The sequence below is a fragment of the Eretmochelys imbricata genome, chromosome 10, assembly GCF_965152235.1.
Source record: "Eretmochelys imbricata isolate rEreImb1 chromosome 10, rEreImb1.hap1, whole genome shotgun sequence".
NCBI classification, from domain to species: domain Eukaryota; kingdom Metazoa; phylum Chordata; order Testudines; family Cheloniidae; genus Eretmochelys; species Eretmochelys imbricata.
Window position 1 is genome coordinate 65,045,641 of NC_135581.1, and position 19,137 is coordinate 65,064,777.

General features: G+C 44.2%; 1 protein-coding gene across 1 annotated transcript in view; it reads right to left on the reverse strand.

Moving 5' to 3' along the window:
- The window catches only part of SHC4 (SHC adaptor protein 4), a 49,325-nt gene extending 40,936 nt beyond the window's left edge, over nucleotides 1-8,389 (reverse strand). Inside the window, exon 1 of the mRNA XM_077828315.1 lies at nucleotides 7,805-8,389. Coding sequence (XP_077684441.1) covers nucleotides 7,805-8,389 — 585 coding nt within the window. The remainder of the gene's footprint in view (nucleotides 1-7,804) is intronic.
- Between the last annotated feature and the right edge of the window lie 10,748 nt (nucleotides 8,390-19,137).

Consider the following 19,137-nt stretch of genomic DNA (forward strand, 5'->3'; position numbering starts at 1 on the left):
CAGGTCTTGAATAAAGCAGGATTCCCAGAGACACATCCCATCCTTGCTGATGATCACTTATTAATGATAATGCTGGCCATACAATTTATTTAGGCTTGAAAGCATCAGCCCCTAGAAAACTGCAGCTACTGCACGATGCTGCAGCAGACCCACATAGCTTCATAGGTTACCAAGAGCATGTTGCCCTGGAGCTCTGGTCTCTACATTGTACCTGAATAGAAAACAATGTTACATTTGATGTTTGGTCCTTCTTGCCATGCTATAAATGGTCATGGTTTAGGATACTTAAAAGGCCACTTCACTGTCCAAGACCTCAATACTGTCAACAGCTCCAGTCCTCAAAAATAATCAAACCATCTACTGCCAGGGTGAGGACGTTTGCTGAGGAGACAGGCCTTTCTCAGGGGCCCATGGGGACTGTGGTCTTTCCCATAGGAGCTCAGAGCTATTATACACCTTACCATGGTCCAGCTGAAAAGCAAGAAACTTTTTCAACCCGATCTTTCCAAACACAGAGCAGAGCACTTTAAATTATTCGTAATATATATATTTCTAGCAAGCTAGCCATGCTGTTTTTCCCCCTGCAGGATGAATGGAAAGAAAATCCCAACTACAAGATGGTTTAAGTCTAAATTTGGAAGGTGTTTTCATGCCACAATAATTGACTGAGTAAAAAAATGTAAATGAAATAGGCCAAAGTAATTAGCTTACTCAAGGTTGTTGTAATAAAAGGTACAAGTATAAGGACCAGTTACTTGTATGCAAACTTTTGACCTAAACAGCTGATGTAGCATCTGAATATGCCAATAGCAGCTTGATTCTTGATTTCCAAAGCTGTAGAAGGAGGTACTTGTCACTAAGACTCAAAGGCCAAAGGAAAGCAGTAGAGAGAATCAAAGCTGAATCAAGGGTACTGCACAGAGCAAGAACAGCAGAGAATGCAGATAATGTACTGTCCTGACTACAGAAATACTCTGCCTAAGGAAAAGCACCATAACTAAATTTGAGCCCTAGGCTAAGAACATGACTTCTGCAATTAGGGCTCGATCCAAAGCCCACAGAGGTCAATAGTAAAGTTCCCATTGACTTCAGTGAGGCAGGGTCAGGCACATACAGGGTCAGTCCCTCTTTCAGGTTTGAGGGACAGGATTTGATAGTATGTGCTAGAGAGGATTGTTCCTTGCTAAAGGAGAGGCCAACAACTCTTCCAACAGGTATGGGTGTGAGAATAACCCCCGACACCCTGTATTGGGTTGGGGAGGGTAATCCTGGATAGCGGGGTCTAGACATCCTTATGCCGAAGCTGATTTGGGAACAATTCTTGTGTAACTGAGCTGGGGAAGTTAAAGGTGGAATCTTTTCCCTTCTAGTTACAACAGTATGATGCAGAGTCAATGAAAAGCAGGATGAAAGGTTGCGTGGGAGGAGGTGCCAGGATGCAGCAACATAGGTTATGTGACTTTGATGACCCCTTCAACTACAGTTCCAAGGCTCCTGCCTTGCCTTTCCTTAACACAGCTAATGCTTCCGGTACTAGTTTGAACGACTGCACTGATTCACCTAAATAAGTGAGACAGTGAGCAAAATGCCGTGCTTCAAATTAAACCATTCAGCTGAAGCTTTACAGTTTTACTTATTAGTTAACAGAGGTGACCCACTCTTCGGTCAGTGTCAACCCCTGCAGATCCAAAGGCTGACTAGCCAGGAATTGGCACTCTGTGCTTTTAATGAAAACAGTCCTGTATTATGCTGCTACCAAATAGCTTTGTATCCAATGTATATGAGTTTAAGTACTGACCTTAAGTTCAATTCACTATAAACATAATGTAGCTGCGTGGGGAAAGAAAGCATCATAAACATTTGTACTGAATGCAAAAAAGCATGCCAACAATGCTACTCTGATTCAAATACTTCCGTACCCAGCATTGCTCTAACAAGGAGCTTTTGAACTAGAAAAGGTTTCTGAGTTTCCCACCCCTGCCTCTTCCTCCCCTTTCTGGGTAATGGTGTCCTGTGTTTGGGACTGCCTCACTCACAGGGCTATGTCACCTGGGGGTGCTCCGATCGCAGTGTCCCCATCCCCAGTGTGCTTGAACAAACTCTGATCTCTGCAGCTCATGTGTAGTGGGGTTAAGCTTCTTCATACAACTGTTGGGTTTGTTTGTTTTTTATACTTGTGGCACCTTAGAGACTAACCAATTTATTTGAGCTTGAGCTTTCGTGAGCTACAGCCCACTTCATCGGATGAAGTGAAGTGAGCTGTAGCTCACGAAAGCTCATCCTCAAATAAATTGGTTAGTCTCTAAGGTGCCACAAGTACTCCTTTTCTTTTTGCAAAGACAGACTAACACGGCTGTTACTCTGAAACCTTTGTTTTTTATGATGCGCCTCTGAACTTTTAGTGGAGCCAAAGGCTAAGGAAACTGTCACAAAGCCATAGCCATAAATAACAAGCTCTGGTAGTCACTGTACCAAGCCTGATTACTCCAGTGACAGCCCTGCCCTCCTGTTGGTTTACGTATTGGTCTAACTGTTAGAAAGGGTCAGGTACCGTCAACAAAACTCTAACCATAGCAACACACAGTTCAAAATTCTATTTTCGTCAATTCAGAAAGGTGGTGGTTTGAGGTTTGGTTTTGTTCTTTCTTCTTCTTCTTCTTTCAGTTTTCTGGTTTATGTCGTCATTATCAGCCACCACATCAGGCTGCTAATGACCAGCTGAACCTTTCAGTTCTGCCCCAGGTTTTTAGTTCCTCCAGAAGTTCTTTAACTGCCTGTTCCCCAACCTCCAGGGTGCTGAGCTTCTTCTGCAAAACTCTGAACACCTTCCAACCCCAAACAAAATCCAACAGAGCTAACAAAACACTGCACTACATCCACAATTCTCCCCCTAGGGAGAGGATGAGCGAGAGAAAGAATGAACCACGTGTGACAGATGTTAGGTTGCTTCATGCACTACTGGCAGGTGTTCTGATACTCCAGGGCTGAGGGCAGAATAAGAAGCCATATAGACTAGACTAGAACCCAAACGGAAGCAGATGGTTCTCAGCACTATAGCGAGTCAAAATCCTTTAATGCAAAAACATTTTGGGATGAAAAATTACTTTCACCAAATGGAAACTTACCCAAGAAAAGTATTATTTTTGGTTGCATTCGCCCCCCCCCCCGATTTTTTGACAAAAATCATTTTAAAAAAATCGCTGAGAAATTTCAATGAAAACAAAATATTCACTTACAGATTTTTTTTGTGGAAAATCAAATGCATTTTCCAACTGGCTGCACTGGGCCCCTTTGCAGGCTCTAGCCCTAACCGGATTCTTTCAAAGCTCAGCCCTGCTTTGAGCTACCAGCTTCAGATGAGGTAAAAGGCCTAAGCGGCACGATTTTCTGTTAGAAACCACTTGCTACAGTGAAGAACCTGAGTACCAGTGTAAACACGGTCAATACGGAGTTAAAGTTGGTAACAGTTGATGGCTATTTGATGGACTTCTGTCCATCGGAGAGGATACTATCCGTCTCTTCTTGGCTGTCGCAGCAGAGACCACGGACAGAGTTTGTGTTACCCTCCTGCCTCACGTTGCTAGCAGTGGTACCTCCAAGTCAGGGTGAAACACATGACCAGAGCACTGAGGAAGTTTGCGCTACCGCTGCCCAGGCCGAACCTGCACTGTGGATAGAGGAATTTAATCCCTAGGGCTATCAAATAGCAGGACTGCCCAGCACCCGCCAAATTTTACAAGCCATCGCAGAGAAATGGCTGTTTAGTTGCCATAGGTCACTCCCTTCCTTAGAGGGGCTGATGGGAACATGGCAGAAGCAGGTCCATCACCTTCTACTTGCGCAGGGAGAAGAATACTGAAACAAAGGACTAATCACAATTGATAAGCCACTGGGCCAGGCCGCTATTGACAGGCTATACAGGAGCAGGACTCATGGGAATTCCTAAATCAGCGGTTACAACCACTGCTGCCTGCTCCTTTCACCCAACGTTCCTGTAAGCTGTTCACCCACAGGGGTGGTTCAGCTAAACACCTGTGTTCTTATTCATTTGGCCATGGATATTACAATAAAATACTTGCACCCAGTGCTATGCCTGTCACAGCAAAAGAGCTAAAAATACATCCTGGTTCATGACTCATAGATGAGGCTGAGAAGCAGTGAGTCACGGAAGTTAATCTACTTCCCAGGAGAGTCTTGGATTTTTCATTTATTTTGGGGGTCGGCTTGGCAAAATGCCAAACATATGTGTGTCCATCCTATATCTGAGTGACTCAATCCATGCTTTTGGGACTACATCTCCAGCTCCAAAAAGCCTCAAAAACCGGAGCTTTAGCTGCATGAGACTCTGCAGACATAATAAAAACATTGCTGCTACTAAAACTGCATGTGACCTGTTATTTTCCTGCTTCTGGCCAGATCCTGGCATTTACATTATTAGAGTGTTATGGGTTTATCAGTTTTCACCAAGTCACATGACCGCAGCTCAGTTCCTGGCTCTGCCACAGATTCACTGTGTGATCTTTGGCAAATCATTTAAATTGCAAATCCCCCTCTGCCAAGTGGGGATGGCCACGCTTTCCTTTCTCACACCCTTTGCCTACCTTGGCCCCAAACCTGCAAAGACTTAAGACTGTGCATAATATTATACACCTGAGCAGTCCCCCACTGAAGCCAATGGAACTACTCAGATATGGAAAGTCGTGCGGGTGTTTAAACCTTTGCAGGATTGGGGCTCTAGTGTGAGAGCTCTTTGGGGCAGGGCAACTGTCTATCCAGTGCCTAGCCCCACCAGGCCCCAGTCTTAGCAACTACTGTAACAGAAATCATAATGACTGAAGAAACAAAATGAGAGAATGAGTTTTAAGACAATATAGAACCAAAATAGCCTCAATTTACAATGTTTTGCAGCGTTGAATATTTTTTATTTTGTTTTGGGGGGCCAGCAGCTGGTAGTGCTCCCCCATACTCAATGGGAGCTCATCCCCAGGTTGGGATGGTTTTGTAGGGAGCCAATTTGATTATTTTTAAAATAATACAAGAAAAATGTTGTACGGAACACCTATAAAGTTAGCTAAGATTTGACTCAAAATACACCAAACCCTGCCCCTAAACACCCCTAATGTAACCTGGATAATACAACTTGGATCCTCTCATTAGTTTTCTCATGCAGATTTCAGTAAGAAATCACCTGTGAGTAAAGGCATGATTGCACAGGGTAATGTGAGAACAGTCATACTGGGTCAGCCCAGTATCCTGGCTTCTGATAGTGGCTGGCTCACAGGGAATGAACAGAACAGAATAATTACCAAGTGATTCATCCCCTGTTGTCCAGTCCCAGCTTCTCAGAATCAGAAGTTTAAGGACACCCAGAGCAAGGGGTTATATCCCTGACCATCTTGGCTAATAGATGGACCTATCCACCATGAAATGGAGTACGGTAGAGAAGCTCCTGTGCATGATCTCTCAGGAAAAACTTCAAAGTGGACATGGTATTCCTCACTTCCTGCCTTAAGGCCAGTCTTGCAAACCCCCTTACTCAAGAGACCCCCAACTTATTTTATAGAGGTAACCCAACAGCTATCAGATGAATAGCACTTATATTGGTAAAGAGAAAGAGTGCTGTGAAAAAATGTAAGCTACATGATATCAGTACATTATATAATATTAAATTCTAAAATATCCAACAATTTCCCCTTCAATATTTTTAATAGGGGACTCCAGTAAATAAGACTTGTTGCAGACATGTGCTTAACAAAATCATTCAAGATTTTGCAGACTGTTCATACTATTGATTTAAAGACTGAGCTGTTGTAGTACTGTTAAAGTACTGTTTTATGGCCTGATTCAATGACCATGGAAGTCAGCAAAATGATCCCTAGCAACCTCTGTGGATTGGGCCTTCAGAGTTGTATGGTGTTAAGGAAAGACACTATTTTCATCGGTCTGTATCTTGTTGTGAATAGAACATATAGCCAGCTTGTCTTTGTGACTGTTGTGCATAGTTATAATCACTTCTTGGCAAGCCTTGTCCACAGTAATTATCAAATTGAGAACAGCAAGTATAGTACAGTAACTCACTGTGTAGTCCCCAGTCTGATTATAATGAATACGGACAGTCCCACACGTTCTATTGGCAAACAACATATAGACAGTTCATGCTGTCTAGCTACTCAGTCTTTCTATAGGAAGACACCAATTAGGCAGTACATGAAAAAAAGGATACGTAAATACATTTCCTTCTATACGCTCTAAAAGATCTAGTACCAAACATATTTTGGAACACAGAAACATGGAAATTGCTATACCATCCGAGATCATGGACCATTAAGTCAGCATCCAGGGTTTGTCAGTGGCCTGTACCAGATGCTAGAGCTAGCCAAAACTTGGAACACATCCCTCTGCCCGCGCCGCTTCCTGCGGCCCCCATTGGCCTGGAGTGGCAAACCACGGCCAGTGGGAGCCGCAATCGGTCGAACCTGTAGACGCGGCAGGTAAACAAACCCACCCGGCCCGCCAGGGGCTCTCTCTGAACAAGCAGCAGCCCTAGTTTGAGAACCACTGGTCTAGAGGACTGGAGAAGGGTAAATATAGTATTTTTTTTTCTTTTTTTAAAGGGGGAACAATGAGCACCAGGAGAATTATAGATTGGTCAGCCTAACTTTGATACCTAGAAAGATATTGGAACAAATTATTAAACAATTTGTATGCACCTAAAGGATAATAGGGCTATAAGAAATCACCAATTTGTCAAGCAAAAATCATGCCAAACCAAAGTACGGAAGCCATGGCTTTGCCCAGCCTCTTACACCATTATTCCTGAAGTAACTTGAAAAAAATTTTGCTGTAATTTTCCCATGGCAAAAGCTTTCTCTGTGCCTAATGTAGACAGGCTTCCATTTTGGAAAGCTGTTAGACAGGAGATGAACCTTAAGAAATGAAAAGGTCAGGGTCAAAGGTCCCTGGGAAGCAACTGTCAGTTCTTTTCACAGTGCAAGAATTAGGGTAACAACTGTAAAATCTACACTGGGAAAGAAGAAAAAGAAATGATGCGTGTGCCGTGCGGGAGGGAAGCAGAAAATACAGTTTGCAGGGAATCATTCATGCAGCAAGGTTTTCTTCCCACCAGAGAGTGAAAAATAGAGAGACAAAATATAACAGTACTAGCACAGCACTGAAAATGAAAGATATCGGGCCGAGGTATCCTCTATGAATGGACAGCTCCTAAACGGATAAAAGGGTTTACCGCATGCACTGGTGGTACTAGGAAAATCCGACGCGTTCCAAATGCCAATTTAGGACTATAAAACATGCTGCATGAAAGCAAACACCCTTGGTGTTTCCAGGAGAGATGATGCAAAAGAACTACAATTTACAGCAGGATTCTCAGCAACTATTACACGCCTACAGCAACATGACAGCGTTACGACCCATTTGCGATTTTGTGCTGCAGGATTGCTGTAAAGGGGATAAAGAAATTATTTAGTGTTCACCTCCCTCAAACATGCACTTCCTTATTCTTTTTTCAAATCAGTTAATCTGCTTAAGGAGCATTTCTTATAACAAACCTTCAAGGAAATGCTTTTGGAGACTACTATTACGTTACTCCTTTGGATTACTTATGTACTTTAATTCCCCTTGGTATAATCAACACGTCATTTATACAAGGCCTCAGGAAACAGGGAACATGCAGTATCCAGTGATTTCAGTACCTAGTGAAGAAGTGGGGAAAGGAAGGTTATGTTGCACAAGCCCACACAATTTGATTATTTGCTTTTTAGTGGAAAATCTGAGAGAAGCTACTTACTCGTACACAGTAGGTCATGCCAGTCTTCACAATGTCCCCTCCACTCTGCACCGGAGGTTTGTCCTGTTTGCTTAGAGGGGCAGACTCAAAGCCCAGCAAGATGCAGTCATCTTGAGGTTTTGCATTTACATCGAGTTTGTCCGGGTCCTGCCGTGGATAAGAAGTAGGCAGGCAGCTGATTAAACTGATTTCTGGTGAGGTTGGGCTGCTTGGAACTGTAACACACTCTGTGAGTTTAATTCTTGGCACCTCTTTTGTCCCCAGACAGAAGTTTTTAAAACCAGGCAGATTAGATGGATTGGATAATTTAATATTAGCCATTCGGGGGATCAAAGTGCACAAGGTGGTAGAGCTGTCCTGTGTCCCCAAGGTGACATCCTCAACTGGCAAATGAGGTGTTGAGGAATGAGAAGATGAAGAGGAGCCTTTGATATTTAAAGAACTACTTTGTGTACCTTCCTCTAATGATGTTATAAAATCATCCCTAAAGCGACTGTATTTAGCCCTGTGAAGCATTCCTGGGTGTCTAAATCGTCCTACATACAGTACGTGTCCACTGAGACTGTGCTGACTGCGTTCTCTCATAGCCTTGGAAGTTCTGTAACTGGATACTGTTGCATAAATTGGCTTTCTTCTTGTAGGTAAATGACATGGAAATTAAGCAATTCAAACTATTTTAAAAACAGACACCAATTGGATATTTTTTGTTGACTGCTTCACACGTGGCTTATTTTTCTTAATAAACATAGCTTAAGTCTGCATGGTCATCTGTAAGTTATGCTAAAGGAAACATACACACAGGTATAACAATGCCACAGCAGGTTAATCTGAAGAGATGCTATCCATATCTAAAATCACTTCTGCCACAAGCAAGCAAGCCTCTAAATCATTCTCAGCTTTGAACACTCACTGTTATAGCCTGCATCATTAACTGTGAACCCTCGGCTGCTGAAAAGACTAAAAAAAAAATATTCCACAGAAAGCAATACAAGATCGAGAGAATCTCAAAAGCAATTTTAGATTAGCAGGAATCCAAAGAGATACCTTACAAGCCCTGTTCTTAGCATTTTGTATTCAGCTGCGCAACTGGAAAGAAAAATCATGGTTCTGCACTTTGCACATTCTTTATTCACACAATATGATTTTAAAAAACATGCAAAATAATTCTCTGAATGTAGTCAGCAGTTCTTAATACAAATCTTGCTAATTCTTGTTTTTAAAGTCATTCAGCATCGCAATCTAGAAATACGCTCAATATTTGTATGGTCCAGCACAATTTTACTTCAAATCTCCAGACTCATCATCATCATCATCATCTTTGTGCAGCTTCTTTGTCAGCCCTTGAGTCATTTCTAGCTTTTCCTTAAAAGCCAGGTTACAGCAGAATTTTTCTGTTCAAAATTCTGAAGAGAGTGTTGCCGTTTTTGTGAATGAAGTTTTCTGAATGAATTTCTCTGTGTGCAAGCTAATAAATCTGTGAATGAAGCTGAGAATGGCTATAACTGACTGACAGTCCCAGGGGTGTTTAATTTTCATCCAATCAGAAGAAAGCCTGGTGACTCATGCACCATAAATACACTAAAGGAGTAGCCATGAAAAAAAATGACTTTTTTTTTGCTGGGGGGGGGGGCAGGGAGGGAGGAGAGAACAGTTTTAATGTGCCAGTAATACAGTTTTTGCTCAGAACATAGCAAAAATTCTATTTTGCTATTATGTCTGAAAGGCACCATCAGAAGCCAATAATTGAATCTATTGTTCCACTGATATTAGGACATATGGTACGATTCCTGTGAGAAGATGTGATGCATCTTTCCTAGAAACTAAGTTCGTTTTTTTTTAATTGACTGTTGGTTCAATATCCGATTTATTGCAACATCCTGTGCCTATCAAATTTACTCTAAAGACATGATGAAAAAGGCAAAAGCCTAAGCACACAGGAAGCCAGAATCTGAAAAGGCAATGGCATAATCTTTCCTCAAATTGCTGAAATAATGAGCACATAATTCATAGAAACGTTTGTGTTTACTTATGTCCTGTGCAGTTGGATTCAAGCAATGCCTGCATCCAGATGTTATTTTCAACTTCAGAAAGGATGGCATTCACACTTCATTAAGTATCGTGGTGACTTCCCTGCTGTCATTACCCCCACACACACGGATTTCTTCGATTAGAGGGGTGGAATTTTTACTCCACTTCAAACCTGCTTGCACTAAAACTCACCAGTGCTGATAAAATCATGATGGGTAAACATCCTATGCATTAAAATGCTAGCTCCAATATCACTGTATAGGATAAGTGAAGGACCATCTTATGCTACTTCACAGAAACCACATAGCTTTTTAAATAGATATTGTCAACCCCGTTTCAAATTCCTACCTCTCTTGAAGGCATTTATATGGGCCTCAACACCACTCAGCTTCTTGATATCCATGATTAAAAGCCCAAGAGCAGAGATTTGCCCGGCTGAGCCCTCACAGGCTGTGTCTACACTGCATTGTAAACCTGAATCTGTGAGACCTGGGCTTGTGGACTCCGTTTCCAAGCCTAGTCTTGAGCGTCCAAGCTTCTTCATTTTAAACCTCGTCCACACTGAAAAATTGTAAAATGGCCCCAAGTCACTGCAGGACTCGGGCTCTCACCCACCTTGCTATTAGAGTGTTAGGACCCTGGTCAGACTGATGTGTGTTCCGGACGGAAATAGGGTTTGGGCTCAAACCTGAGTCAGAGCCCAGGCTTAGTGTGCTGTGTGGACATACCCTCAGAATCAAAGGGTTTGAGAATCATGCAGTTAGAACTCAATTCCTGCCACTCAGCAAGTCTGTTCTATCAGTTGCTTGCAACTCTTACTTATCACTAACTTTTAAAGTTTTCAACATTAAATTAATTTTAAGAGGAGGCTATTGAGCCTGATTCTTCTCTCCTGTATATTTGTATAAACCAAGAGTACTCTCTGAAGGAGAGCTGGATTCCTAGTTGATAATCTTGAGTACAACAGCAGGAGTGAACTAATAACGTATGGGTTAATAAAAAGAGAAGTCAATACTGCCAACAGGTTACACACGTCTCATCTTGCACAGCATCTACTATTATTCCTGAAAGTAGATTGAGAGGTAAAATTAAAAGAGCTGTATTCTAGAACTGGACCAATACTTGCTCCAGGGGACAATTGCTTCATTGAAATCAACCCATTTCAGGAGGATCCATCATGTTAGTTTTGAAACCAAACACTGACAAAACCTAGCCAAACTGCCAGTTAAAACAATGTCCAACGCCTTGTAATTATATTTAATAAAGGCTTCTAAGCACTTTCTACCTTTTGGTGCTAGCAAATGATGAGTGCTATCATTTATTGTACACTTTGAGTAAAGAAACTCTTATAGCATTAGTATCTGTCCTTTTAGTTCTTTGCTTTAGACACTATTTTAGGACTCCGACCCAGCACTACAGTGACTGTGTTTGCAGCACTGATCACTCCAGTTTTCAGAAGCATTTGCAAAATGAAAAAAGATCTTATAAGACAGATCCTCAGGGGTGTAAGTCAGTGTAACGCCATTGACGTAAATGGAGCTACATAGATTAACACTATGATTCTGACCTGTTGAGTTTGCATGAACCGCATGAGCTGGGAGTGGCTGCTGTGTTGCTCCACACTGTCAAAGGACTTCACAGAGCCACCGAACCAGTAAAATGCCAAGATGGGCCCATTACACCAGCAGAACAAACTCTCTTTGGCTTCTCATACATTTAGGCATGTCACTTCCTACCAGCTTCTGAAAACTGCTTTTTCTATTGGATATCACATACTTTCTACCCGCAGACAGTAGCAGACTGGGCTGGATTAATGCACAGACACCACAGGCCTGAGACCCAGCTCCTGGAGTCAAAAGGTTCTAGCCCTCATGATGGCAAAGAAACCTCGTAAATGATACCAGGCACAGCTGCTGCCAGGATGTCTGCCTGAGTCTGCAGAGAGCCTGAAACAATAGCTCAGAGCTGGGAACTGCCCCATGCACTTCAATGAGGTCTTAATGCCAAGACGCTCGGGCAGGTGGTGGTGTGGGGCGGGGAGTCTGCCATGTCACCTCAGTAGAGGACCCTGATTTTGGCAGGAAGAGAAATGCCCAACCAGTGTGTGAAGAGCACCTAGTTGTAAATGGTCACAGATAGAACAAACAACATTTCTGCACTTCCAGCCCAGCCAGAAGGCTGCACGTTTCAGCCCTGCCTGGGGGTATTCTCCACTTCCCCACCTCCTGGGGTAGAGCAGACAATCAGAATTGCTGCAGGAGGCAGGCAAAGCTCCCTCCCCCTCCCATGAGGAGCTGAAACTGTTCTCAGAGGAGCTCAGCAGCTCTGGGCAGCTCCACCTCCTCATCTCTTCTCCCCTCCTGCAAGCAAAGGGATGGGTTCTCTGCTCCTCCCCGCCGTTTCTGCAGCAGCGGGCCTGGGATAGGGTCGGGCGGGCGAAGAGCTCCACCCATGCACATTTTTTGCAGACCTCTTTAGGCACTGAGTGCAATGGGCCCAGCCTGCCCACCCAACAGATCCACCCTACGGCTCCTGGGAGGAGTGTCACATGCTGCTGCTAGGAGGTCATGCCACAACGTGGGCCCAGAACCAAGGTGGGCCCCGTGTCATAGTGTGTCTGGGCTTGCCTGAGTTCAGCCCTCTCTGCAACGTCAGCCACGTAGGAACAGCAGCCAAGATGAGGTGTACAAGAGTCTGCTGGTTGGTTTAGCCCAGGCATCAGCCTGACCTTGCTTAGCCCCTTCATGCTAAGCTGCAGAGCAAACATGGAAATAGGCCTATTAAGAAAAAAAAGCCCATCCCAATCAATGGCAGGGTAACAGAACATGAACTTACAGTACAGCTCAAAGAGACCCTGCCAGCGGCCATCAGAGGGCAGACACCAAGTCAGATTGACCTTAATGGTAGAGTTCTAGGGCAGGAAAGCTTTGCGAGAGCTCCAAGTTTTGAGTGCGATGCACTTATCCAAAATACATTTGATTCGGTTGGATCTGATTGTACTAGGCAGTATCAGACATCACAGAGCCAGCTGGGTAAGGAAAAAAAACCCAATGACTTTCTGCATTTATTAGTCACTGCAAATGGTGCTACAGGAGCTTGGGGAAGAGCCATGGAGGCTTTCCCTGCAAGGTCATCAGTTCAAATCCAATCGAGATGGTAATGTTCCACCCTAAGCTGCTGTTGTGTGTTATGGCCAGGCCCCCTATGCACAGACAGCTACCTGCCATGCAAGGCAGTTATCCTACATTGGTATCTGGGGCTCCCCCTTCTCATGGCTGCTGGTTTGGAAAGGGTTGGGGGAGAAGCCCCAGGGCTCCCTTTTCCCCTGACCACCTCTTTTATTTTTATGCGCATAGAGGCCGCAGCGGAGATCAGGACCCCTATTTACATGTAACCCTTCTGCCCATCAGAGTTAGCAGCAACAAGGGCCGGGTTTAGTATCTAGGGGTTCCATTCCAAAAACACAATGCAAAACCGGCTCGAGCCTCCACCCAGTGACCTGGGACAAATATATACCACCCCCGCTGGGCGCCTCCAAGAGGAAATAATTCCCCTCTCACAAGCACAGAGTCTGAGTGTAGCAAAAGCCTTTTAATAAGAGAGAGAAACAATGTGGCATTATGTTGGGGAAAAATCACTAGCAGGATTCATAACACAACCCATGAGCCAAAACCCACCCCAAGCAAATTGGGCCATGTCCTTTCCCTTTGGTTCTTGAGTCCAGCAACCCAAAAGCCACCCAAAGTCCAAAAAGTCGAACAACCCAAAAGTCTCTGTCCCTGGTCAGTGCAGCCCCAGAGTTCGAAAGTTTATCTGCAGAGTTTTACCTCCCAACCTGGGTGGACATGGGGGGGCCGGGGGTTAAGGGCCACCTTACATGGTCTGAAGCTGACTGCCCAACCTCTCCGTGGAGCTCCGCTCTGCTCCACTCCACTCCACCAGCCGCCCCACAAATTGCTCTGCCAGCCGTTCTGCTCCACCAGCCGTCCCATGAACTGCTCCGCAATATATCTTCAGGCTCCCCCACTACTTAACACAATGCTCAGTGATTTCAGCTTGTAGTAGGGGAGCCTCAGTGCTGGTACACTATTGGCCCAAAGTGAATTCAGCTCAGCAGCCTGTAACTAGACTCATAGTGGAACCAAAACTAGCTCTGATATTCCACCATGGAGAGAGGAGATGGTGCAATTAGCATGTTGGGCCCTCATCAGGGGCCCATACCACCAGGTATTAATACTAGTCCCCAGCCTCTCTTAATTCACTGGGTTTTGGAACCCATGACCCTTGCCTAGAGAGTGCTGCTTAGTTGATAGTGAGTCCCTCCATCATAACAAAAGGCCAAGTACAGTTCTACTGTCCTTGATTCACACAATCAGGGTAACAACAGTTTATTCTTCCTGCCCCAATAACAGAGAAACTGGGGCTCCTACGGCAGCCAAAGTGACCATATAGGCAGGGTGGGTGTGCCTATGCAAATGAGATCAGCCTCTGAAGTACTTTTCCACAACCCACCATGATTTGCCACCAGATGTCAGGGTACAGCTCATCCTAACTCTGCTTACATACAATCTAAATAGGTCAGCCCTTACAGGCTGGGACAGGGATGGTCTCTTTTCTGTGTCTGAGCACCCCTCACACAGCAGGGCCCTACCATCATATAAATATTTACAGGACAGACCCAGCCCTGTGAGCTTTTTGGATTCCTCAGTGCTACCAGATGGCTAATGCGCCATAGTAGAAAGAGATGCCCAGTTCCACCTGCAGCTGGCCCAGAGATTGCACCCCATGCAATCATATACAGCCCGGGCCAGGGCAGGTATAATTATTGCAGCTCATTCCATCTAGTAATGAAGCCCCATACTCACAAATAGCTTGCACTGGTCCAAAACACAGCAGCCTGTCTGCTTAGCAACATGTAACCATCACCACATAACCCCAGTGCCGAGTTCTCTGTACTGGCTTCCTGGCGAATAAAAGAGGAAGAGAGAGAATTGTTACTTCTGTTTTGAAAGTGCTCAGATATTTATGGTGGGGGTGGGGTGCTGAGGCACATAAGCAAGAGAAAGGATGGGACAATGAATGAGGAGGTTGGAATGGATGAGGTGGGAGAGCGAGTCAGGCAAGAGGGCTTGCCAGCCCAAGGCAGGGGTTAGAGTAAGCAGGAGAAGGAATGAGAGCAAGGCAGGCTGCGTTCAAGCCTTGCATAAACTAGAAACAGACTCTAAACCTTCCTCACTGCTGCTAAGACCAATTCACTTGCACTGGGGTTAGTAACATGAACCCTAACATAGGTGGGTCACTTGTGTTTTTAACACAGCATCCGTCAGACCTAGCCTGAGCACCATTACAGAGCTGGCATTAAAAGAACTGGTGACTCATCCTACTACAGCTCCCAACGTTGTTAACACCAGTGGAGCTGAACCAACGTCAGCAGCAATGGGAAATTCGTGTAGACAGCTCACGAGCGTGCCCGTCCCCTCCTGACCCAAATGCGGTATGATCCTTGTGAAGGGAAGTTTCAGAGAGTACAATGGGAGCAAGGTGGCAGAACAAGAGGGAGGGGCTGGTGGCTATGCACGGAGCCTGCAAACAGCGAACTGAAATACTAGTGCCAGTGGCATGCACCTGCCCGCTGATGCCAATCGTTCTAGTCTGGCAGAAATTGAAAAATCCAAGAGAGAGACCTGCTGAGCTTTGAGCTTTTGCATTGTCTGTATCTTACACACACATGCACACATACCCCCTAACTCCTGGGGAGCAATGACACACAGGCTTTCTTTCAGAGGGCCAGGGATGTGGATTAGCCCCATAAGACTTTTGTGCTTGTAGATTATTACGTAAGGCGACATGGTCCAGAGGGAGGGGACTGTGATGAAATTGTCCAACCCCGTCCCCCCACTCCTTACCCGGATACATGGAACTCAAACATCAATATCTCAGCAAAACATGTTTGTTGATATAGGGGCCGTGAGAATTGTCCCATTTCCCTGAAGGCCGAGCCTCCTAATAATGCCTGAGTCATACATGACAAGACTTTGAAAGTCTGATTTCCCCCCGTGATGCTAGAGAAAGGAAGCAGGATTAACCAGCACTTACCTAGCTGGTGGCACCATTGAGTGGGATTAAGGTGTAGGAGGTATAATAGCTGACTATTTTTCAGAGCCACAGAGCTCCAGAGCACAATGGAATTGTAAAAAAGCCCTGTTTTCAGGAACAAGAAGAAACAGAAGTTTGGTAGCCAGAGCTAGAACAGAACTTTGGCCCTTGTGGAAGGAAAAACAACATCGTGCGTTTCAATTAAAGAGCTCTCTTCTCAAGGCAGGGCTGCAGTTTCAAACTAGCAAGCGGTCAACCTCTGACCACCAGGGATCACAAAGGGCCGTTTAGCATTGGAGAAATGGAGCCTACAGTCTTGTTTAAAGTATAAGAGGAGGTTGTGTCTCTCGCACACCACTCTGGTTCACATTGGTCTCCTATGTTCGTGTCACAGGGAGGTTATGGCATGATGCTGCAAATTCATTGCACTCCAGTTCCTGAGGCCTGTTGGGGAGGAAGCCAAACCCTTGCTCAGAAACAGAGGACAATACAATTTTCCAGTCTTCTTGGCCGGGGTCTGCTTTAATGAAGTGGTGCATATTTCCTGAAGCCTCTATCAGGACTCTTTTTCTCAGGCAATAACATCCTTGTAGTCCAGGTATTCTGCTTGGATTGCCTGTGGCGGTTTTGTAACACAGATTCCTGTGCCATCTGTCTTAGAATACCATGAACTCATTAAACCAGAACCCAGCTAAACGTACATGCATATTACAGTTTCACTACAGAGGAAATGTGCCTAAAAAGAACAGAAACTCTGCCTTAAGAACGTAAGTGTTATTTACTCCTTCTCATAACACAAGAACAAGGGGTCACCAAATGAAATTAATAGGCAGCAGGTTTAAAACAAACAAAAAGTATTTTTTTCACACAATGCACCATCAACCTGTGGAACTCTTTGCCAGAGGATGTTGTGAAGTCCAAGACTATAACAGAGCTCAAAAAAGAGCTAGATAAATTCATGGAGGATAGGTCCATCAATGGCTATTAGCCAGGATGGGCAAGGATGGTGTCCCTAGTCTCTGTTTGCCAGAAGCTGGAAATGGGCAACAGGATGGATCGCTTGATGATTATCTGTTCTGTTCATTCCTTCTGGAGCTAGATGGACCTTTGGTCTGACCCAGTCTGGCCGTTCTTATTGACTAGATCAATGTTTCTTCTACACTGTTATACTGCCTTTGATACTGTGCCAACTGCTTCCAAAGGTGGTGTAAAATTCCTAAGAGATGTTCTGTGTTATGCTATGAAGGAAGATCCTAATGACTTTTGCTGACGATCCACCTATGCTCTGATGTACAACAATAGATAGCCGTTGTAATCCTATCCCAGCTAGGGTCATCTGCAGCAGCTCCAATTCATAAATGTGCAACCAATGTTTTCAACTTCAAACTACTTACTTCCATTACATTAAGGAGCTGTGAGTTCCATTGCTTAAATCTATCATGCACAGAACATTTCTTTACAAGAGCAAACATAACACCTTTACAACATTTCAATTCGATCAGCTCTTCCAGGGGCAGTGTTGGTTGTCCCCAGAACGTTACAGCTTATCTCCAGCAGCCTTGGAGGCAGGCAGGGATAGTTAGGTCGGTCCCTTCAGGGTTAGCATTCTAGCAAGCTATTCTTATAACAGAGGGTGAAGGATACTCAGTGAAGAATTTCAGTTAATGTAATACTAGCTGTATAAAAATTGCATTTTACATAGTAGAAATGGGCAGGCATTAATGTGACCTGCATAACTATCTGCCCACAAACCCCTCTTCATAGTCCTATCAAGAGGCTGGAAAGCGGGAAACAATATAGTGTCAAGTTACTTCTCTAAACTGTGTTACGTAGGGGAGATTTTCGATTGAAGTGCCCATCTGGAGTGGCATATGTTATAAGGACAGTCCCAGAAGTGCCCTTTGGAGGGTGCTACTTTCAGGGGGATAAGATCATTTGGAACATAGGTCTGGCCATCCAAATGTTAATAGAGCAGATAGTGAAAATATTACTCCTGTCCTCCTCAGCCGGCCAAACTTCACGTCGCCAGGTAGTCTCTGCACCAAGGGTACATGTTTGTACTAACGTAGACAGAAGCACTCAGACCCAATAGGATTTATTGACCTCTTCCCCAAGAAAGCTTTAACTGCAGTGGACGTTCCCTGTTGTGTGCGTTTTCGCATATTAATTCCCTGTCCCACCCACACACTCGCTACAATCACAGTCATCGACTTGTGAATGGAAAGCACATGGAAGCAGTGGTAATAGTCTCATCTGCACCAGGAGAAGGTTAAAAGAAGTATTACACATGCCTTGTAATCAATGGACAAATATCCTGTATTTCTGCTGGAGCGCTGCTTCTAACAAGACAACAGTTTTAAATTTTTGGAAATGTGCATTCAAACCTGGTGAATGTGAGGGAATAATGTGAAGGGAGTAGTTAATGAGGAGAGATGAATTAGCAGCTTGAGTGAAACAGGCAAACCCTGAGGACTTTTTATCTTGGCTGCATATAGCAACAGCAGAGTTAATACAGTCACAGTGAGTGTGAGACAGCTGTCTCAATGCAGGGGAAAACCTGAACACTTTCGCTTCTTCACTGATGTGCATGATTGATAGCACTTTTCAACCTTTTTTCATTTTCAGATCCCTAAAAAATTTTGAATGCAAGCGTGGACGCCTTTGGAAATCCCCAGAGGTCCACAGACCACAGGTTGAAAAACACTGACTTTTAGGACGGAATAGCACAGAATTCTGGTACAGAATGATAGCAGCAATCTTTATTTACTTTGTAACTAGCAATTTATTAAAATGCACATTTGCCGTGAGCACTGATGGAGTTTCAATTCAAAAGAGTCTGGCTCTTATAACGTGTGTCAGCAATTCTTTTTCAAAGCTAGTTATTGAAAGGTTTCACCCACTGCGGTTTTATTTCCACTGCAGCTTACGCTACAGGTATGGCCTGAGGAGAGGAGAAGTTCCCCCCTCCACCTCCCCATACACATAAAATATTCTTTCAATTGTTTGATATTGGTTCCATGTATTTTTCCATCATTACAATTCAGTAAAAAGCCCACTGTACTTTATAAGTGTAGGTTAAGTTGCAGATTTCATCAGGCAAGGGACTGATTGCATGGGCTGAAGACACACTGTCAGTCAGCAGTGATTGTAGGTCAAATTTTCAAAGCCTATGTCTCTTTTGAAAATGGCACATGGGCACTTTTGACATT